At 37.0% G+C, this 23,608-nt stretch overlaps 1 protein-coding gene across 1 annotated transcript in view; it reads right to left on the minus strand.

The window, feature by feature from the left end:
• Positions 1-23,608, minus strand: part of LOC118519672 (pregnancy zone protein-like) — a 44,535-nt gene that overhangs the window by 15,153 nt on the left and 5,774 nt on the right. Inside the window, exons 7-17 of the mRNA XM_078075578.1 lie at positions 23,232-23,316; positions 21,007-21,130; positions 18,996-19,110; positions 17,347-17,456; positions 15,076-15,237; positions 14,230-14,457; positions 12,751-12,814; positions 9,148-9,290; positions 5,399-5,548; positions 2,416-2,580; positions 89-191 (exon numbers count right to left, since the gene is read on the minus strand). Of these exons, the coding sequence (XP_077931704.1) occupies positions 89-191; positions 2,416-2,580; positions 5,399-5,548; positions 9,148-9,290; positions 12,751-12,814; positions 14,230-14,457; positions 15,076-15,237; positions 17,347-17,456; positions 18,996-19,110; positions 21,007-21,130; positions 23,232-23,316 (1,449 nt within the window). The remainder of the gene's footprint in view (positions 1-88; positions 192-2,415; positions 2,581-5,398; positions 5,549-9,147; positions 9,291-12,750; positions 12,815-14,229; positions 14,458-15,075; positions 15,238-17,346; positions 17,457-18,995; positions 19,111-21,006; positions 21,131-23,231; positions 23,317-23,608) is intronic.

Raw genomic sequence — 23,608 nt, forward strand, 5'->3', positions numbered from 1 at the left:
TACCAAGAAGTTGCTCTAGAGTCACAACATTTATATGCAGAAAAACATCATTTTTTTCCTATTATCCTAGCAGGCAAATAAATCTCACCGTTACTTCCTACATAGGGCATAGGCATTCCTGGACGCGTCAGAAGCAGCTGACAATGCGGCTTGTGGATTTCTGAGTTGGTAAAAATATTTAATCCTGCAGACTGGACGAAAAAGAACTATGAAAGCATACTGGCAATCCAATCTTGAGAGTGGAATATTGCCTTACATTTGGACTGTAGGGGCCAAGGGCAGGCTGCCCCCAAATGTCCCACATGGCATATTGATTATTTTGAGTTGAAGTTATTCGGGAGACAGCTGGTGCAAGGACACCCAGTGCCTCCTCTGTCCCCCTCACAGCAGGAAACACATCTCCCACGTGAGAGATACCCTCCCTGTACAAAGAACGAAAAAAAAAAAAAATCCTTATCACCAGAGATAGAAACTTTAAAGCCAAGAAACCTGTAGAAACAAGCCCTGTTATTTTTGTTTTCTAATCTACGACCTCAACCCAAATTCCACTTAGAATCCTAAAGCTCCCAAACATCTGTTTTCCTTATCCTGTCAATCTGTCCTAAATTCATTGTGTCTTTATCTAAAAAGTATAAGAACCAGGAGCTTGTTCATTTCTTTAGGTCTCGGTTTCATTATTGGGCCTTTGTGAACATGTAATTAAACTATTTTTTTCTCCAGTTAATCTGTCTCATGTAAATTAATTCTTAGTTCAGCCGGAAGACCCTGAAGGAGGGTAGAGGAAAAATTTTTCCTTCCCTACATTATCACACTTTCATATTATTATGGACAGAGCTCATAGGACCCTTGTGAAAGAGCTCATAGGACCCTTGTGAAAATTCCACACAATAGGGAACAGAGCTATTTTATAAATAGGAAAACAGATTCACAGAAAGTCCAGTTCATTCAGTTAGTGAACAGAAGTTGGGATCAGAACTCATGTCTTCTGATTCCTATTTCTGAATTTTGTGTGCTATAAGCTGATGCCCCTTTATATTTTGCATCCAAGAAACTAAATATTTTACACTAGGATGTTTATCTTCCCTTTCTTTTCTCCCCCCAAACAAATATAACGTGCGTGTGTGTGTGTGTGTGTGTGTGTGTGTGTGTGTGTGTATCTCATGGCTTTACTGTACAGAGTAATTTGTTTCTTTTCATTTGAAATTATAGGGTTGCATATTGGAGATTTTTCTTCACGGTCTTAGTAAAATTGGCTTTGTTCATGTTTTATTGGAAAATATATACCTTTCCCTGAATCTCTATACTCAGCTCAGCTCTTTCATAATTTATTCTTACCTCCTCTCTTCCTTGTTTTAAGTATCTTGAATCTCTGCACCCAAAACGGACATGCAGATGCCTACAGTATAACCTGATTCCTACAGCCCACCTGGTCCCAACTGTCTTTTTCTTCAATACTAGTCACAGGTAAATACTACTTGCTGTCTTATCTCAGAGTACTGGGAAATTGTAGGACATCGGGCACTGCCCTGAGTGGCAGGACACTGTCCGTAGTGACATGACATGGAATAGGGAGAAAGACATCAGAAATACATGTTTAAAGATTAAACATTTAGCTAGTAAACCTAAAAAGTCCTCTTCCTATCCCTACCACCAACTAATTGATGATTCTGGAGGCTCCAGAAGAGGGAGATTTAAATTGCCGTCTGCTGCGCTGCAGAAGAATGACATGTTTTCCTCAAAGTATAAAGAGAGTGGTTAGTCCTTCCAGTGGTGATAAGATTTAATCTCACAAACCGGATAAACTCTCCTTGCATAACACTGCCTCATTACAGTTAATCTCAAAGATAAACATTTTATCTAATAGACCCGTAATGCCAGAGTGCCTACCCAAGTTTTGTAAATCTTTTCTTCTGAAAGGCTACTTCCAAGTTTTCCGGAAATTTTGCTGTACTGAAGATGATGAAAGTATTATACTTTGTGTTTTCAGTCATTTATTCATTCAATATGTATTTATTGTGCAAAAGGCTGCTTGCTATAAGGCTGCTAATAAGGTATTCACTTGCCAAGGACAGCAGAGGTACTATGGAAAATGTTTGGTTATTCTCACATACTAGAATCTCTGACAGAGGCTGAGAGGAGGATATGACAGTAAACGGCTTTGGGATCAACTTGGTTAAGGTTGTGGTCTCTAAAAGTACACCCTTTGTTCTTTAAAGAGCCAGATAAATTGGTGATTGAATATCTGTATGTATACAAAGTTCTCCATTCCTCTGAGGGTTCAGTATTTCTCTGTTAATTTTAGCTTTGTTTTAGGGGGCACAAAATCAGATTCTAGAGCTTAGAAATCCACTTGTTCTCCATTTTAACAAAGACTTAAAACTCGGTTTTGGTTATATTTTCAGGCCGATGAATTACCTCAAAAATACTGTAAACATCATCATCATCCAGGATCCGTTTTGGTGTGTAAACGATTCCATTGTGAATTATGTCCTCTGCATTGATACATTGCTCATCATCTTTGTTCAGGGGACCTCCATATCCAACGCTAAGGACACTCTTTACTGGTAGCAAATTATAGACCTACAATATTGAGAGAACAAAGGGAAAACTCTTGTTTTATTTTTTAATTTTGTTTTGTGTGATAATGTTCAATTTGAGATTTAAAAGATTGTGGTGTTTATTTAATACTCCCATGCCAACACTATAAAAAGGAACACAGACAATCATGCGGAGATAATGAAAGTTATGGATCCTAATCCTGCTGTTGTACAAGAGAAATGAATACATAGAGAAATCAAATTAATTGACCAAAGTCTCAGAGCCCATTTTGGTTGAGTAAGAATTAAACTGAAGTCTCCCGTGTCCTAGCCCAAATGCATTCTTTTAAAAGGAAGTCGAGGGGCTTCTGGGTGGCTCAGGTCATGATCATCTCAGGGTCATGAGATCAAGCCCCACATTGGGCTCCACGTTCGGGGAGTCTGCTTGAGATTCTCCCTTTCCCTCTGTTCCCCTCCCCTACTTGCATGTGCACTCTCCCTCTCTCAAATAAATAAATAAATCTTTAAAAAGAAAGGAAGCAGAAAATGTGAACAGTACAGAGAAGTGTGATGAGAGAACAAAAGCCACTCATAATCCCATCACTCAGAAATAATCACTGTAAATTCTTGATTCATTTCTTTTCCCACTTTATAAAATGATTAAGTTGTTTTTAACTCTTACTAAGTGTTTTGTTTGTTTGCTTTAGTGTACTGTTTCAGGACCAACTTTAGCTTGAGAAAAAACTAGGTGCACAGGCAACCGAGAAATAAACCAACTGCAGTTGACTTTTTGCCGAGAGCCTAGTGTCGGGCCACCTGCTCAGTCACATAGTACCCAGGCCATTAAGCAAACACTGGCCTCCGTGCAGACCTCCTAATCTGGCTGCGTTCATCTCTTATCTATGCTACTACAATAACCTACTAACTATTTCTGTTCTTTCATCCTTGCTCTCATCCTCTCAGCAGAAAACAACATCTTCTTAACAGAGAAACTGAATTGTCACTCTGCTGTTTAAAACTCTTCAGATTTGGGACGCCTGGTTGGCTCGGTGGTTAAGTGTCTGCCCTGTGATCAGGTCATGATCTTGGGGTCTTGGGATCGAGCTGTGAACTGGTCTTCCTGCTCAGCGGGGAGCCTGCTTCTCCCTTTCCCCCCCTGCCCCCACTCGTGCTCTCTCTCTCTCTCAAATAAATAAATAAAATCTTAAAAAAAAATAAAAACAGGTGGCGCCTGGGTGGCTCAGTCGTTAAGCGTCTGCCTTCGGCTCAGGTCATGATCCCGGAGTCCTGGGATCGAGCCCCGCATCGGGCTCCCTGCTCTGCGGGAAGCCTGCTTCTCCCTCTCCCACTCCCCTTGCTTGTGTTCTCTCTCTCGCTGTGTATCTCTCTCTGTCAAATAAATAAACAAAATCTTAAAAAAAAAAAAATAAAATAAAAAAAATAAAAACAAAAATAAAAACAAAAACTCTTGAGATTTACCATAGCATTTACTGTCAACTCCAAATTCTGCTCCAGGCTAACAAAGCTCGTCACAATCTTCCTTACTTTCCATTTTACTTACAGTCTCTACTATCCTTCGCCCCCCACCCCCCACTACATATTAGGCCATTACCTTTTCCTTTTAGAGCACTCCAGTCTTAGTGTGACCTCAAGACCTACAGGCACGCTGCTCTCATTCTTTTTCATGCCTGCCCCTAGCCCTTTGTTTCCTGACCCTCTAAGAGGACACTCCTAATCACTATTTCAAAAAATGTCCAACTCGTTTTTTCTTTATGTCAACATTTTTTTTTTGTTCCTTCCATTATACTTAGCAGAATTTGGAACTATTACATGTTTATTTGTTTCTGTTGCTTGTTTGTTTATTTTAATACCAAGTAAGACTGTAAGCCTAAGATGGTCAAAAAACCACGTCTGATTGTTTACCAATAGAACTCCTGTTCCCAGAGCAGGCTCCAGCCTCTAGTCAAGATGCAGTGAACATTTGTTAGATAAATAAAGGGACGATGAAAGTAAACTACAGGGCTTATTGGAAAGTGCTTCGTTACAAGAGGCATCTCTAAAAGACAAGTTTGAATGGAAACTCTCTTTTGTCCATATTTCAAAGCAGTGAGTAAGTGCCTAGATTTTAAGGAAAGCTTAAAAATCGGGCATTTCACAAACTATCTTGAAACGTGGTGCATTAAAGGTGACATCAAATGAGAAATTTGATTCCAATTCCACCCTTAAGATAGATTTTTGGCCTGCTCTTTCTGTAGTGGCTTGATCTATCCTAGCTGAGTTTTCTTCATTCTTAAAATTAAGGTAATAATACCCACCTTAAAGAGCTATTCTTCATGTATTCATTCATTGACAATGTGTTGAGTATCTTTTTTTTTTTTTTTTGAAGATTTTATTTATTTATTTGAGAGAGAGAGAATGAGAGAGAGCACATGAGAGGGGGGAGGGTCAGAGGGAGAAGCAGACTCCCCGCCGAGCAGGGAGCCCGATGTGGGACTCGATCCAGGGACTCCAGGATCATGACCTGAGCCGAAGGCAGTCGCTTAACCAACTGAGCCACCAGGTGCCCTGTGTTGAGCATCTTTTATGCAGGAGGTACCGTGCCAGGCAGGGAACGCGGCAGGGCAGCCATGTTGCTCCCTCACCGAGATTGTATTATAACAGAGAATGAAGCGAGGTGAGACCTGTGAAGCCCTTTGTGCAATGTCTTTTGTGGAACTGAACCTAATTCCATCTCATACGTAACTTACTACGCCATGCCTGACACTCGGAAGAACGTGTCCTTTTAGTTACAACCTCCAGTTTCTCAAGCTGGTCTTCTCATTGGTGCATTTTCTGACATGCGAGGCTGAAAGGGGACTCACCGACTGAGGGGAGAGCTCAGCTTCAGGCTTCATCAGCAGAACGCTCTGGTCTACGGCACGGAGGGCACAGAGGGAGTGAGGAGTGGCCATGACCTCCAGGTTGTTGTGTGAGGCCGGCAGGCTCTGGGCTTCGGAGAAACTCAGATTTACCTGTAAAGAGGATATGATTATGGCATTCAATTTACTAAGTATTGCTACCTCAACACTCTCTTCTACCCCAGGCTAGGACTAGTTCTTTCTACACTTGGCTTCTCTTCATCCGTTTTAGACCAGGCTTAAGAGGTGCATACACCTCGGGGCTACTGGTTAACTATCTCCGGAATAACTTGGAAATGTGTTCCCAGTTAACTCAGGTTTCCTGCGCCTTCTATAACTGGTGAAATGTAAATTGGTTTTGGTCACATTGAAACAGAATCCTGAATGGGAATAAGAACACACATGCTAACAAAGATACATACCTTGCTATAGTTGACCTCTCTCTGTGCAGTGTTTTTGTGGTGAATGTATGTAGTTTGCCTGGTGCCATGAAAAATCATGCGACCAGCTGCCTGAAGTCTCCTCCAGGTGGCAGTCTTAGTCATCTGACATTCAAAAGGAGTGCGGTACTGTTTATCGGGATCGGGGATTTATTGGGTCATTAAAAAAATTGAACATCTAATATACATTCTGAGAGTTAACTGGTTGAGAAAATTCAAAGAACTGTGAATAAAGAATAAGAACTACAAAATAATGGAAAATTGTGCCTAATTTTTTCAGAGATTTGATTCTGCTTTGGCCAGAAGAAACTCACTGATAAGTGAAACTATCAGTTCCCTATGTTTATGTAAACATTTCCTGAGTGGAATCTGAGTTTTATTTTATATTCAAAATATAAAATAAAATCATTTAGAATTTAGATACTGTAGTAGCATCAGGTAACTTTTTAGGTTCTTGAACTGCAAGTTGATTTGGATTGGAATGAAATGTCAGTATGTTTAGTTAAATAATATTTGGCTTGGATTGCTGAAATTAACTATGATAACCCTGCTATGTGATCTGTGAATTAATGTAACAGTTGGATTCATGTATCATGAAACCTATATGAAAAATATTAATTGATTTATCCTCAAAATGAAATAATATTCATCTCTAGGCTCACCTGAGTGGCTCAGTCGGTTATGCGTCTGATTCTTGGTTTCAGCTCAGGTCATGATCTCATGGGTCATGAGATTGAACCCTGCGCTCAGCAGGGAGTCTGCTTGAAGGTTCTCTCCCTCTGCCCCTCCCTTCACTCGTGCTCCCTCCCTCTCTCTCTCAAAATACATAAATAAATCTTTAAAAAAATGAAGTAATATTCATCTCTAGAGTTCAATATATTATGAAAACACTGCTTATGGAGAATTCTATTTTAAGCATGTTTGTTTTTATTTTTAGAAAATTTAAGTTTCTTAAAATATGTTTGTGACTGCCTATTTCAAATGAACACATGAATTATTTAGGATTATAATCAACTGAAAATACTATTAATCAAGAAGTGGCTATGTTAGAAAATGTAAAATGTTTTATTGATGTGAAAACAAAAGAGAATTTTAAGACATACTTTGAGAGTCTTCACTTAACCATATTAATCAATGTTATCCTTAATAAATAATCATATCCAGTCAAGAATGACAGGCAATTGAAATTCTTACATTGTATTTAACATGTATCCTAAATCTGTTATTTTTAAGGTAAGAAAGAGGGATATGAATTTTGAATAGAAAATGGCTTTTCTCTATCCCTATGAAAATTGAAGAAAATACTTAAAGTATATTATTGATTTGAGGGAACACACATCTCCAACTGACCTGGATCCTCCCTCACATTCTCAGCCTGCTCTTCACTCTGTTCATCAACCTGTCAGGTTGTTTACCTTCTAGGGTCCTCAATTTGTAATTTTAATAACTCTCTTTTCTAACTTTTAGTGGTAAATAAAAACAGTCAACTTTCTTCTAAATACTTTTATTTTTTCATAGCTTATCTTTACTTTTTTTTTTTTTGAGAGAGAGTGAGAGAGAGAGAGAACGCACCTACGACCCTGAGATCATGACCCGAGTTGAAACCAAGAGTCAGACGATTAACAGACTGAGCCACCCAGGCACCCCAGCTTATCTCTACTTCTTTCTTTCTTTCTTTTTTTTAAGATTTTATTTATTTATTTGACAGAAAGAGACACAGTGAGAGAGGGAACACAAGCAGGGGGAGTGGGAGAGGGAGAAGCAGGCTTCCCGCCAAGCAGGGAGCCCAATGTGGGGCTTGATCCCAGGACCCTGGGATCATGACCTGAGCCGAAGGCAGACGCTTAACGACTGAGCCACCCAGGCGCCCCTTATCTCTACTTCTGATGAGTAAGTTACAAGATATTTAACATGAAGACGTTGAGAATCATGTCCGGGGGTTTTTGATTCTTTGTGGAGTTTTCTGGTGTTACTCAGGAGTTGTCACATGCTTTGTACCAGAGAAAAACCACTGCTGGAATGAGCAAACTGTGCTGAAAGTGATTAGCATAACATGGCCCTTCCAAGGTTTAACAAACACCTAACTACCATGATTGGCAGGAAGGGCATGGAAGCTGGAGACAGGAATCTCCCCCAGGTTCACAAGTAACACACAGAACATTCAAACAGAACAGAAACTATGCTCTTGGAAACCTTCCTAGCATTCTTCAGGAAGATGGAATTAAAAATTAAATCAGCATCCATTGTGTACTTTTCTCGGATCATTATTTATGTGGATCATTATATATTTTAAAAAGGATAATCTAATATAGTTTTCATTGCAGAAATGTTCATTTGCTATAAATGCAGTTTTAATCTCCCAAAAACTCATGTTAAAGAGTCTTTCTAGGTATATTTTTATTTATTTATTTATTTTTTATTTTTTTTTAAAGATTTTATTTATTTATTTGAGAGAGAGAGAGCACATGAGAGGGGGGAGGGTCAGAGGGAGAAGCAGATTCCCCGCTGAGGAGGGAGCCCGATGCGGGACTCGATCCTGGGACTCCAGGATCATGACCTGAGCCGAAGGCAGTCGCTTAACCAACTAAGCCACCCAGGCGCCCTCTAGGTATATTTTTAAAAAGATATGTGAAGTTGGTGAATGTCATCTGATTGTTAATGTTAAAATTACAGCACAAAATTCTCTTGGGATAAAGCTTATTTATATTTCAGTAGGCTTCTTATTACAACTATGTATTCTTTGGAAATTTGCAAGTATGTTAGATTTTTCTGCTATGCTATGGTCATTATCATAGAGGGCCCAGGCTATGTTTCTTAACATGGGGCACATACATATACCTCTGTTCTGTATTATCAGAATTTAACTCACAGTGAGTTACTGGTTTCTGCAACAGTACATGGATGTGTGTCAGGGGGTACAATGGGGTAAAACTGACACATCCTTGTGAAGCATCATTTTTAATTGAAAATTTAGGGAACAAAACACTGCAAAATTAAAACTATTTAAGCTTTATAATAGAGCAGATTTTGGATTCCACATGAATTTTAAGATAAAACAAGAAAATTTTAAAACATTGTGTTTATGGCCACCTGCTTTGGACTTCTTCACTAGCCCTCTCAGGCAGGGTATGGCATCTCTGTCAGCCTTTGGAGGTCCTTTGGAGGATGTTTTAGGAGCCCTATGCAGCAGTTTTTAAAATGGACATAATTTCCTTCTTTTTCATACCTCCAAAGGGGAGATGAATAAAAGAACTGCTTACACAAAAGACCCACCTTATTGGCAAAACAGTTTTCAATCTCGAGTTTCTCAGTATCGGCGACAATTTCTCCACTGGGTAAAATAGCATAAACCAGCAACTGGGCAGCAGGAACGATGTCTGAGTCCACTCGAAAGGAGAAGGAAAATACCCCTTTCGCTGGAGAATAAAAAAAGTCCAAGATAATTGATTAGGAAGAGGGAAGAGTTCTCAACTTTAGAAAGAAGAGGCTCTCCAAACTTACTCACATTTGGAGCACACGAAAGTAAGAGAAGACTTGCATTTGTACCATTGTGCACGTACACCTACATGCTGAACCAATGACAGTTTTTCTTAAAGATGTAGGATTACTTGTTCATTTCCTTTGCTTAAGTAGAGAAGAACATTTAATGCACATTTTGGTTTTAAAATTTAAAAAAAAGATTTCTTAAGAAAAAAGTCGAGAGGGTGCCTGGGTGGCTCAGTTGGTTAAGCGACTGCCTTTGGCTCAGGTCATGATCCTGGAGTCCCAGGATCGAGTCCCTCATCGGGATCCCTGCTCAGCGGGGAGTCTGCTTCTTCCTCTGACCCTCCCCCCTCTCATGTGCTCTCTCTCTCTCTCATTCTCTCTCCCTCAAATAAATAAAATCTTAAAAAAAAAAAAGAAAAAAGTCAAGAGAGAAGAACTTCTAGACATCTTTAATTATCTCTATTTATGATCCAAAACAACACAATGCCTGTCATATGCCTGAGGATAATCAAAGAATGCAACACAGTCTCTACTTCAGGCCGTTTTCAATACTGCAGAGATACAAGGACAAATAATGACATACAAAACAAGGTGTGTCTCTGATTTTTATCAGAGAATTCCCTGTATTTATCTTAGTGGTTTCTTTCTGTGTGCATACATAGATAGTGCTTATAGGATATACCCACTTAATATTCTCATAAATGTTCTAAGTTCCTTATAGCATAAAATGCTTTAAAAATTGTAGCCGTCCTATATCTATAGAAAATTTGAGGACAGCTTGTGGTGAAAATACACAGAAACCGCAGGGTCAAAATAAATTTGAAACTTCTGACTTATGTCATTTAGCATAATATCCTCTAAGTCCATCTATGTTGTCGCAAATAGCAAGATTCCATTCTTTTTTTTATGGCTGAGTCGTACAGCATAGAGAATACAGTCAATAATATAGTAATAATGTTGTATGGTGATAGATGGTGACTAAACTTATCATGGTGAGCACTGAGTAATGTATAGAATTGTCGAATCAATATATTGTACACCTGAAACTAATATAACATTGTGTTAATTATACTTCCATAAAAAATTTGAAATGATAATACTAAAACCATATAAAAAGCACATACAAAGCATAACACCTTGAGGGCATCTTGAGGGCATGGACCATATTTTATTAATGTTTTTATCTAAAAGTCTTTTTATAGAGATACATGAAAACAGGAAGATATATTATCTCCAAATTTAGTTCTCCTCAAGGATAGTTCAAATATATAAACCTCAAATAAAGTTTAGCTATCACAAATTATAAACAAAGAGATATCCTATCTTTCATTTATGAATTAGTTTAAGAATATTTATTGTGTACCCACTGTGTGCCAAGGACTAATAGAAAAAATGAGGTTTCAAAGATAAAAGACAAACACATTTTAATCTTTGTAACATGTTATTCTTCATTTTTTTTTTCCTGGATATTCTGACCCTTTTTGGGTAAATGAGCTTTTTGATCTCTCTAAATATGCTCTGTCAATAAAAAATTTTTATTTTATTTTTATTTTGTCTTAGTAAAATGTTAGCCTATAATTATTCAAATGAATAGAAAAAAGGGAAGCTACTTATGAGATTTAGACTGGGGATGTGTAACAAATAAATAGACTAAAGGGATTCATCTTTTTGTAACAGACCCTTTTTTTGAAAAGTCAATTATTCTTTCATCAAGAGATGTTGATGATTCAAGAAAATCCAGAAGGAAAGTATGATCTAAGATATAGAAATGCTGTGAACCAACTTGACTTAAATGACATTTAGAAAACACTCCACTTAAGAGCAAAAGAATAGAAATGCTAACATTTACCAAGGTAGATCATATTTCAGGCCATAAAATTGTGTCTCAATAAATTTATTTTTTTCATTTTTAAAAGATTTTATTTATTTATTTATTTATTTATTTATTATTTATTTATTTAGAGCATGCATGAGCAGGGGAATTGTGGTGGGGGAGAGAATCTCAAGCAGACTTTGCACTGAGTGCGGAGCTAACTTGGAGCTTGATCTCATGACCCTGAGATCATGACCTGAGCTGAAATTAGGAGTCAGACACTTAATTGACTGGGCCACCCAGGTGCCCCATGTCTCAGTAAATTTAAAAGATATGATCGCAATGGCATTAAATTAGAAATCAATAAGAAAAATATCTCAATATTTAGAAACTAAATAACATTTATTTTATGAACCCCCATAGTCCAAAGTAGACATTCAAAGGGAAATTTAAGAATGTTTTGAACTGAACATAAATGAAAATGTCACTTGCAAATACTTGTAAGATGCAGATAAAGCAGTATCTTGAAACCTAATGTTTGTCTAGCCGCTTTCAAAATTTCTTGGGACTAATCACTCTTTGTCATCCTAGAAAGGATTACACAAGGCCCCACCAGTATCTAATTTAGATAATTGAGATGATGATATTTGGGCCTTTTGAGCTGATGAAACTTACATGAGATTTTGGACTTGAGTTAATGCTATAAAGGACTGAGGCTTTCAGGGTTGTTGGAACGGGGTGAATGCATTTTGCATATGGGATGGATGTGAATCTTTGGGGCCAGAGGGCAGTTTGTGATATGTAGACTAATGTCCCCACAAAGATAGCATAATCTCAAACACTTGTGTATGTGATATGTTATATATCAAAAGGGACTTTGCAAATGTGATTAAGTCAAGGACCTTGAGATGGGAAGATTATTCTGGGTTATCCAAGTGAGCCCAATATAATCACAGTGATCTTTAAAGCGGGGGCAGAAATGCAAGAAAGAGGTTTGAAGATGATGTACTTCTGGCATTGAAGACAGAAACTGAGGCATGCAGGAGGTCCGTAAGCAAGGAAACAGATAATTAATTCCCTAGAGCTCCAGAAGGCATGCAGTCCTGCTGACACCCTGATATTAGCCCAGGGAGAGCCTGACCTACAGAACTAAGCTGATAAATTTGCATGGTTTTAAGCCAGAAAGTGGGTGGCAATCTATTATAGCGACAATAGGAAACGAATACGAAGACCTACACAGTCAGTTTTTTCTTTGGTGATTTTCTGCACTTTCAAATTATTTTATGCGTTTTAAAACATTTAATTATAAAATGAATATATTTTACCTTAGGAATAAAATTTAAAATATAGAAATGCTATAAAATGAAGAAAAAATACTAAATGGGCTAAAATGAACCTACTATGCCATCTTTTTATATTAGCTTCCTCATCTTTGGTTGATGGAAGAAGGTTGGTGATCATCATCTCTATAAAAAGTACATGTAAAATGTAAGATGTGAAAATAACTCCATCTTGCTACAATGTTCAGGATTTGAGTATTTGAGAGAAAAAACCCAGGAACTCCTGGAAGTACTTACTGTCTCCTCGTTCAATGGACAACACATGGCTTCCCGATTGGGAGATGCTTCCTCTTGCTTTGATCTGAAGAGGGAAATATATCCATTATCATTTTAAAGGGCACATCCTAAAATACGTAACGTATTATGTAAAATACTTACATAAACGTATTTAAAATATATAAGTAAATTATCTCACTACTCCAGTCCAAAAGTTTCAAATACTCAAGTTCTCTTTCGTGTTTTCCTATATGTATAGTGACATACCTTAAATAACAGATATAGAAGTTTTGCAGTGTTTTAATATTTTACGTAATGTTTGCTATTTATCTTGACTATTAATACTTCAAGCTTACATGTTCTTTCAATAAATATTTTAAACATACACAAAGCAATATACAGTAAAGGCAGATATAAAATATATGTCGGTATTCTCTATTGTTAAAAACTAAATGTATTGATACTCTCTATGTACCAGGCATTGAACTAAATAATTTGGTTTTCAGATTTGATTTAATGTGCACAATATTCCCATGAAATAGGTATAAATACCATCCCTAGTATTCAGGGAAGATGACTGATATTTGTCTTTACAAATGAAATTATATAAATAGCTCAGGGTCACATAATTAGGAAGCAATAAAACTAAGATTCTAACTTATCAATTTTTTTTTTTACTTTTTCAAAGAATTTAAAAAAATATTATTTATAGTTAATGTTCCTATATAGAATCTCCTACACATAAATTTGTCTTCTTAAAATGACTTACTTGAGTAACTACCAATTTTGGATCATATTTTTAGTCTTGGGACACAAATAGGTTTATTGGTCTCAAAAGTATCATACCAATTTATAATATGCCTGTCAATGTCCTTTTCTCCTGCAATTGTACTAGTCATGAACTTTGTAAACTATTTAGAAGCTTTATAGGTGTAAAATGCTACTGGCTTTATTGTTTTTTTTTCACTTCTCCAATTAAAGTCGAAATTGAATATTTTCCAGAAGATTGTTTATAATTTTTTTTTTTTTAAAGTAGGCTCCATGTGCAAAATGATCCCAACATGGGGCTTGAACTCACAACCCTGAGATCAAGACATCACCTGAGATCAATCAAGACTCAGATGCTTAATCACCAACTGAGCCACCCCGGTGCCCCAATGTTTATAATTTTTATTTCCTGTTGGTTAAGTTCTTGATTTCTTATAGTTTGCTTATTTTTCTATTGAGTTTTAAGGAAAGCATTCTTTTTGACTAGCAAGGCATTTTTCTTAGGCTTTTTCCTCTCATTCAATAATTTTCCATTGGAACTCATAAAAACTAAACGTTTCAGTAGAGACCAGAGCATAATAAGAAATTAAAGCATTAATAACTTTATTAGGAAACAACTTTTCTTCAAGAAAAAAGGGTTTTCACTGATATCTTACAAAGGGCATTACTTAGGAACTCAATCTTTTTGGGGTCTACACAATTAGGAGGAGCTACAGTGCTTTCCATTCTTACCAAATAATAGAAAGTTAATTCTTTTTCGTCCTTCAGAATCTGTCCATTCAGGATGTAATGTGCCCGGATATCCTGGATTTGTCCACAGGCCATGGTACCAGTAACAAGTTCAAGGGAAACGTAACTCTTGCTCAGGGAGAAAATACGCTTTACAGTGTGCTGTGCTTGTGTATGAAATTCTTCAAGCCACCAGTTATCAAAACAGAGGTTATTCTGTTTGTAAGTGACCTAGTGGAAAGAGTAAAAGTCTTAAAAATGCTATTTGTTAATGTACATTATGTATATATTGGTCACTCTAAGAGTCGTTTACTGAAGATTTTATGTGAACCGTGCTTATTTGGTTCCATCAGTCTGCTTTCTCAAGTAAAGCATAATCTGTGAGTGACTTTTCCTTAAGTTTATTTAAGGTTGTGCTATTCTGATTTAGTAGATAATATTCACTCACAGTCAGGATCAATTACTTTTTCTTAATACCCTTATGCCTATAAATTGCATACAAATATTTAAATTTTTTATGGAAAACAAAAAATAGCAGTATGCCAAAGAAACCAAACAAAATCTAATCTGTAATAAAATTATAAAAATATTGAATTTTACAAGGGAATTTCAAGATGATCTAATAAGTGTCTCCTGAAACTAGACCATGCTGTAAATGGAGTCTATCTAAAGTGAAAGTTTTCTGGCAAATAACATTTTCTTATAATTTAGGTCTCCAAATGGCTTAATTTCTATTTTACTCTTAATTGTAATTTCTTTTCTCCCTAGAATTTACATGCTTCCTGTATATCCTTAAATTATGTGCCCTCAGCAATCTCTTTGTAGTCCCAGATGCCCCTTCCCACTTACCGTAACTGTAAAGAGAGAAGATGTGAATTTGGTGGTATCGATGGAAATGTTCACCAGACCGTGCTCATTTGTGGTAAGGCTGGAACGGTATGTAGTTGCATCCACCCTGACGACTACAGTTTTATTGGGGATTGGTTGATCCTTCTCATCAACCAGAAGAACCTAGAAGTGTGGAAGTGATAGCTGGTGTTACATAGCAGTGACATCTTCCACCCTCTGTTGCGTTCACCTCTTGACCTTGGGGCCGCTGTCATTTACTGAAGATCTTAGAATCAATCTGAAAATAAGATTTGTTTTCTGGGCTCTAAACTATTTTTCTTTTTGACATTTCTATTTAGATATTCTGTAGGCACAAAACAATTGAGAATATCCGAAAAATGGACTCATAATATCACCCTTTCCAACTCTTCATCCCCAGTGTTCTCTATCTCAGTATATGGTGCTTTTATCCATCCCATAGGTTATGCAGCAATATCAAGGGCCTTTTAAAAAATCATTTTCTCTTTTTCGCTGACTAATGCTAACCCATGGCCAAGTGTTATCTCTTACTCTGTTAAATACATTTTATTTACTTCTCCTATTCCAGTTAAACCTGTTTAAGATGAAATAATTATCAAGGGGTTTACAATGGAGCTGGGAAGCCATTAAGGAGATGGGTCTTATGACCTCCTCACCGGAGGACCCATGAACTTTTGAACTGGGCCAAACTCAGCCCAAACCCCTGCAACCTGTTACAGAGGGTTTTGCTCAGTGATAGCCTTAGCAACCAATTATATTCAGTCAAGATTAGTTTTCTGCCATCAACACCAATCAAAATTCCTTATGAATAGCACATACAAGAATTCTCCTTGGTCTTTAAAAACCCTTGATATTTGTTCTCAGGGACAGGGAGCACTATTTGAACTGCAGCCCAAATCCGTGTTTCCCAAATTGTAATTCTGAGGCCCCAAATAAATGCTTTGTTTTTATTTTAGCTCCTCTTTTCTCAGCTGAGAAAACACAATATTTTTTCCCCATCTGGTTTCCAATAGTTTTTAAACCTTTTTTACTATTTTAACTATTTTAACTTTTTACACAGTTCACCCTCTTGCTACTTCATGCTGACTTCAAACCACTCTCTCTACAGCCTGAGCTAAACTGATCATGTTATTCTCCTTAAAACCTTCAATAACTTCTCAGTCCAAAATTCTGAACATAACCTAAAAGGCCCTCAAGATCTGTTCTGGCTTACCTATAACTATCCAGCCACCCCAGTTAGTTATATCTTCTACCTCAGTCAGTCACACTCTTAGTTCTCTGCTCTTTAAAAGCTGTTTCACACCTAGGGCCTTGGCCATTCTCCCCTCTTTCTTAAATTTCTGACCAAGTCATATTCATCTTTAAGTCCTTAGTTTTCTCACATTCTTTCCTTGGTCCGAAATGGCCCTGCCCAATCATATCTATACATTTATTAATTTCTTGCCAATTTGATACAAAATGCTGCAATAAATGAAGAAAATATAAAATTCATAATGTCATCAACTGTGAAATACTTAGGAATTTCACAGTTAATAAAGAAATTGACTATCATCTGCCAATTGTCTATCAACTGTCAATCGCTTATCAACTGTCAATTCAAAGATTAGTTACTAAAAAAGGAAACTTAAAATACTTAGAAACCTTATATCTCTTATATGACAGAAAATTGATAGTTTACTAAATTGGATATCAGTCTGAAAACTTACCAATATTATTACCAATATTCAGCTTTGAAGCTGAAAAAAACCCCTTTTATTTATTTTTATTTATCTATTTTTTTTTTTAAAGATTTTTATTTATTAATTTGACAGAGAGAGACAGCAAGAGAGAGAACACAAGCAGGGGGAGTGGGAGAGGGAGAAGCACGCTTCCCGCGGAGCAGGGAGCCCAATGCAGGGTTAGATCCCAGGACCCTGGGATCATGACCCGAGCTGAAGGCAGACGCTTAACGACTGAGCCACCCAGGTGCCCCTGAAAAAAAAAACCTTTTAAAACGAGGAAATAAAAGAGTATGCAGCCAAACTACACAGGAAAAATGTATTATAGAGGTGTGTTAGGAAGTTAACTAATAACAGTGTGCTTTATTTTTCTGAATGTGATGGTATTTGCCTTTTAAGTTTGTCATTTGCTGTAAATTTTCTCATTCTAAATAAATATTTATTTTTATAATCAATTGTACTTTTGTGGTATAAAAATTCATTTTCTTTAAGTCCACATCCCCCCAATTATGATTCTATTGAGAAGATATTTTACCTGCCCAAAAAAAGGGAGCCCATGCCTATAATGTGTATCCGCTTTTGTAAATTTCAGTTTGCTTAAGGTATTTGTGATTTCACATGATCCATGCCCAGTTAATTCCAACTCTGAAAAAGAAATAAGTGAAGTTGAATTGTTCTTTAGATTCAACTCACCTCCCGCCTCCAACCCAGCTTCACTCCATCCTGACAAAGTACTATCCCTAATTCTATTTTTTATCCTTTCCAGAATTTTTCACACTTAGAAAATACAAGCAACTTAACATTAGTTTCACCTTCATACAAAAATTATTGTACCTAATTCCCCAATTTCTCTGCTTTCACAAGTATCTTACTGGTTCCATCCATGTTATTAAATTCTTCCCATCTCCTCTGTGACCTTGCTCCATTTTTGTTTGTCTCTCTCGGATCCCTCCCCTCTCCCCATGACTTTTTGCATACAACATGATTCTTCACATTGGCCTAAAAGTATGCTTAAATGTCTATCACAAACTACTTCCCCAGCAAGACCCTTCTTTTGACTGTATGGCCCTTCCAGTATAGCCAAAGCCTGGTGCCTTTCCATTCAGTGAAGTGTAATCTGTGTTTTGGCTTCATCATCTAAAGCTTTATTGTTTTCCCCTATCCCTATGACTTCTAATTTTATTATGCTGGTTTATTTGACACTATGTCCTAAATGTAGTTGTTTCTGTGCTTGGGACTTTCCTTGTTTGTCTCTAGCCCCTATTTAGCAATGCTAAGTGAGTTTGCTTTCAGAATAATTGCACTTACTCTTAGGAGGATATAGATACAATTAGAATCATTCCAGATTTACATTTCTGGCCTTGATTTTGCTCTGGTTTTCTTTTAAAATTATTTTTAAAGCAGAATGAGTCAACTTCTATCTTGAAATTCCAGATTACAATTAATTATCTTTGACACATTCTCATCACCATAGTTCTTTCTCATCTACTCCTTATCTTGGTTAATGGCATTTCCATTTCCTAGGTCCCAGATCTGATATCTTTGGAGCAATTTTGAATAGTAATCTGATGTATCACATGTAACAAATTGTTTCATGTAGCCTGTCCTCTTTATGTCTGCTAGAATTATATTTTCAAAATATCAATTTATTTAGAACATTCTCCTTAAATCTATCTGCCGATATCCAAGGTTTTTAACAATAAAGTCTAATCTTTTTAGCATACGATTTACTTTTTTACACACCTTAGCCCCAATTTACATTTTCAGATTATTTTGAGACCAAACACATTTGTTTTATGCCAATCATGCATTCCCAGTCCATCATGAGCTTTCAAAATATTAGTCATTCTATATAAATCAGCTCACATGCTACTTTATAAACTTTCTTTGTCCCTATATAAGAATTAATTCTCTCTCTTCATACTCATTTGGACTTTAGTTTTTACATTTCTCGTGGAAATTTTGTTATGGTTATAAATATATACATACGAACATATATACATATACACATATACATACATACATGTAATTTCTCTTTAGATTTCTAGATCCTTGACAGCAGGGGCCGTGTTATTTTCATAGTCCCCAGAAACTACAAAGTGTTTCACATGGAATGGATGTTTGATAAATGCTTAACATATTGGTGAATTAGTGAATTAATAAATATTTGAAAATAACACGCACCTGTTCCATCCTCTTTGACTTTGGCTTCCACTTGTATGCTCATGTCATACCCCTTCTGTCTCAGCTGGAATATTTTAGTCTTCACGAGTTGTGTGAAACAGCCTTCACTGTCTGCCTGAAGAGAAAGAAAGAGAGTTCCTGGGTGCTCTGGTTTGCTGTCAAAAAAGTCAGTTATCAATCTGTGAAAGTTTTTCGGTGGCCAAAGGAAATTTTACAAATGTTCTGACCATCTTTTAGGGGTTGATCCTTTCCCAAGCCAAAAATGACATCAAATTTCTTCCCAAGCCAAAAATGATATCAAATGTCATCATTAATCATTGAGTTACTCATTGCCAACCTCTGCCTTCCTCCTTCTCTTCTGAAAGCCTATCCCGTTTCTGCCAAATTAAATGTCCTAGTTTCAAAATGTGCTGTCATACTCTCTCTGCGTACATTGTTCCTCAAGTGATAACATTCTTTTTCTTCCATTCTTATCTTGGCCAACAGTTACTGCTCTTCTAAACGCAACTCAGATATAACATCTCTTCTGTGAGCACCTTCATCTACACATCGACTAAGAATTATATTTTCTAACTGTATTTCTCCATGCCTAGGACATTAATAAAAACATATATATTTATTGAATAGATGAATCATTATAGTAATTAGATTTCCAAACTAAACATTGGGACCCACATCTTAAAAAAGATTTGTTTTCATTTTTTTTACTTATTTACATGAAAATATGTATTGTGTAATAAAATTTAATCATATTTAATTTACTTATATTTACTTATAGTTTACTTAATCATTTTTTAATTTACTCATTGGAAAATAAAAATTAATTCCTGTGTCCCTGATATAGTAAAGTTTTGGCAACCTGATTTTTCTCATGTTTATCTTTCTTTCTTTTTTTTTTTTTTAAGATTTTATTTATTTATTTGATAGAGATAGAGAGAGGGTGAGCACAAGCAGGTGGAGTGGCAAGCAGAGGGAGAGGGAGAAGCAGGCTCCCCACTGAGGAAGGAGCCTGACTGGGGCTCGATCCCAGGACCCTGGGATCATGACCTGAGCCGAAGGCAGACGCTTAACCGACTGAGCCACCCAGGCGCCCCTCATGTTTATCTTTCTTATTGATGTTTATTTTGACATTCATCATCATATTCATCACCCTTGCTTTTCATTCATTTGCTCTCTGCAACTTTTTTTTTTTTAGAGAAAGAGTGCATGCATGCATGCATGGGGGAGGAGGGTAGCGAGAGAGGCAGAGGGAGAGGGAGAGAGAGAGAATCTTATGCAGGCTCCACACCCAGCACAGTGCCCGAAGTGGGGCTCGATTCCACCACCCCAAGATCATGACCGGAGCTGAAACCAAGAGTCGGATGCCTAACTGAACCACGCAGGCACCCCTCTCTGAAGCTTTGATAACTTTCTTTTCCGTACTCTTACAGTGCCCACTCACTGCCACTGGGCTTGTATGTTCTCTTTTTATGCTGGTTTCATATTCTTCCATATGAGGTTTAGATTCCATAACAAGTCATTTGATTCTCCCACTAACCAAATTCTTTTTTTTTTTTTTTAAGTAAGCTCTTCACCCAACGTGGGGCTGGAACTCATGACCCTGAATTCAAGAGTCGCAGGCTCTACCAGCTGAGCCAGCCAAGTGCCCCCCCCCCCAACCAAATTCTTAACATCTGCCACATTCTTTTTCTATTATCTGTTTGATCAAGACCAACTTTGGATACTTCCACATTATCTTATGCCTTTATACCCGGCATGCTGATTGCTCTCAGAAGGAAATTACAAAACTGGCCAAATAAATACCACTATAAATTCATGAACCCAACTCTCAAGTGGGCTCCTAACATTGCCAGGCAATCTTACAATGTTTCCCTTACTCCACACTACTCTCTGTTGAACTGTTTTCACCATACAGTATTGTATTCTTTTGTATGATATTCTTTCTTGCATTAAAATCTATGAGAAAACAATATCTGGTGTTAGTGTCCTGGGGAGAATGGTTTCCATATACCTGTTGACTGAATTCTTCACAGATACTTTGTGAATGTCTTCCATGGCAGACAGAACGGTATCGTGAGTATTTTCTGCATACATTAATTGTCACCAGACCAGAGACAGGCTTTCCATATGTGTATCTGTAACGATAAAGCAGTTATACAAAAGGATATTTGATATAAACAACTCAGATATTTTTCACACGATTTGATCCATTCATATATCCATCTTGTTCATAGAGCACATATACTTCCTTCTCATACCATTTGTACTTTCGAAACACTTATTCTGAAACTATGTCTTAATTATCTAAGTGGACCTACATCTATAACTCTAAGAGAAAATACTTACTGAATCTTTTTGAAACACTTCTAAATGAAAAATGAACAATGTAGTTTTTCTCAGATCTTTCCTCCCTTTCAGTTGAGGTTTTACTATAAGACTATCTTATTTCCTTCTTTCCCCGCCGTCAGGTTATCTAGGTTATAATTCCAGCTTTGACAATACCTAAGTTGTTTTAGGGAAAAATTTAAGGATATGTAGACAGGGTATTTCTAGGTCTTCCCTAATTCATATGTATTTTAAGAGGATAAATGAGAACTTAAATGGGAATTTAAATACACTAGCTACATATCATATAACATATCTGTTATATATGAACAGTATCATAATGACTTAGTCTGATTCTGCCAAATCTGATGGAAAGATATGCTAAGGTACGGTCTGAATGTTTGCATCCCCCCAAATTTATATGTGGAAATCCTAAACCCCAAGGATGGTAGTATTAGGGGATGAAGTCTTTGGGAGGTGCTTAGATAATGCAGGTGGAGCCCCAATGAATGTGATTGGTGCCTTTATAAAAGAGGCTCCAGAGAGATCCTTTGCCCCTTCCACCATATGAGGGCATGGCAAGAAGGTGCCAGCTATGAACCAGAAAGAACCTTCACCAGAACGTGACCATGCTGGCACCTTGATCTTGGATTTCTCAGCCTCTAGAACTAGAACAACTTTCTGTTGTTTATAAACTACCCACTCTGTGGTATTTTGTCATAGCAGACTGAGTGAAGTAAGACAAGATGCGAAGCCAACCTTAGTCTGTTGTTTCTCAGAGTATGCTTAATGGACTACCTACATTGAAATTACCTGAGATATGTATTGAGATTCAGAGTCCTGAATCTTTCCTTAGATTTATGATTGGAATCTTTAGATGTGGGGGTCAAGGAATCTACATTTTAATTACCTCCATAGATTCTGATGTTCACCTAAGTTTGAGACCTATTGCTTTGGTCCAAATCGGGAGGTAGATGAGGTTTGACTTCGATGACCCTGATCCTCCCCTTTTTAAAGTTTTTTTCCCCCCTAATTTCTAGAAGTGCTGATAAAGCTATAAATTATTTACCAAATCTCACTTTGTTGAATGTTATCTTTAAATGTCACTCAAAGGGCTCTTCCTTCTGAGGGAAAAATCTAAACATCGAACTGGTGAGAAAGATGAAAATATGATCCTCACACTATTTTCAAAAACAAGAGGTAAAGTGTCTCTCCTCAGTGTATGTGGAGAATGTTCTACTGAACTAAAAGGCAATCAGGGAAGAAATAACTATGACACATCTTTTAAATTCTACATTATATAGCTTTATATAGCTATATATCTATTTAAGAAAGTCTGCTTTTTTCCCCCTAATTTTCCATAGTTTAAGAAATTGGGAGCAATAAAAAAATTGGGGATCATAGGATACAAAATAACACAGAAGTTATGAACATGAGCATGAACTTGAGCTGGATGTCCTGTGTTCAGTCTGGCACAGTCTCTGCCATGTACAATGTTTCATGAAGCTAGATTTTTTTTTTAACTGCAGAAGCAATATAGGATAGTGGCAAAGAGTTCAGGGTCTGGAGCCAGACTGTTAGACTTAAATTCTAGTCTCCCATTTACTGTATGTAGAAACTTGAACAAGTTTTCTATCCCCCACATATTATAGTTTCCTCATTTGCAAACTAAGGATAACTATCCCCATCTCACAAGGCACTTAAAACATTATCTGGCACATTTTAAGTGTAAATGCTTTTATTGGTAGAAGTAAAAGCGTCCTATGCTGCCACCCCCACTCCCTAGCTGGAGCTCAGGCATGTTGGAGAGAAAGTCATTCTCTAATTAAAATACTTTGAAGTCTGATAACGACTACTTGCAATGCACATAAAGTAGGGAGATAGAAATGCTATGAAAAAAATGTAACTCACAGGGCACAGACGGATACCGTAAATTCTTCTTCTAGAAAACCAATAGTCTTGGGCATTTTCACTTGGACCTCAAATTTGGGCAAAACTGTTGTTAACAGAAGGAAGAAAGAGGTGAAGGTGGGTGGGCAGGATATCCTGCCAGTATTAGTAATGACTATTACAGAACCTTATAACATAGGATCACATGAAATGATTTCAATTACATTAAGACGCAGCAGGGCCTCTACTGACCACAGAGATGTGTTTATGACCATGGGTATTTGTACCATGTTAACTTGGTTACGCTGGCCCTACATTTCCTAGAATCTTCTTTGAATTTGGTCCAGACTTAAAGATGGGAGGAAAGCAGCATCATTAGTCTCTGAAGGTCATCATGG

The sequence above is a fragment of the Halichoerus grypus genome, chromosome 6 (genome assembly GCF_964656455.1).
Source record: "Halichoerus grypus chromosome 6, mHalGry1.hap1.1, whole genome shotgun sequence".
Lineage (NCBI taxonomy): Eukaryota > Metazoa > Chordata > Mammalia > Carnivora > Phocidae > Halichoerus > Halichoerus grypus.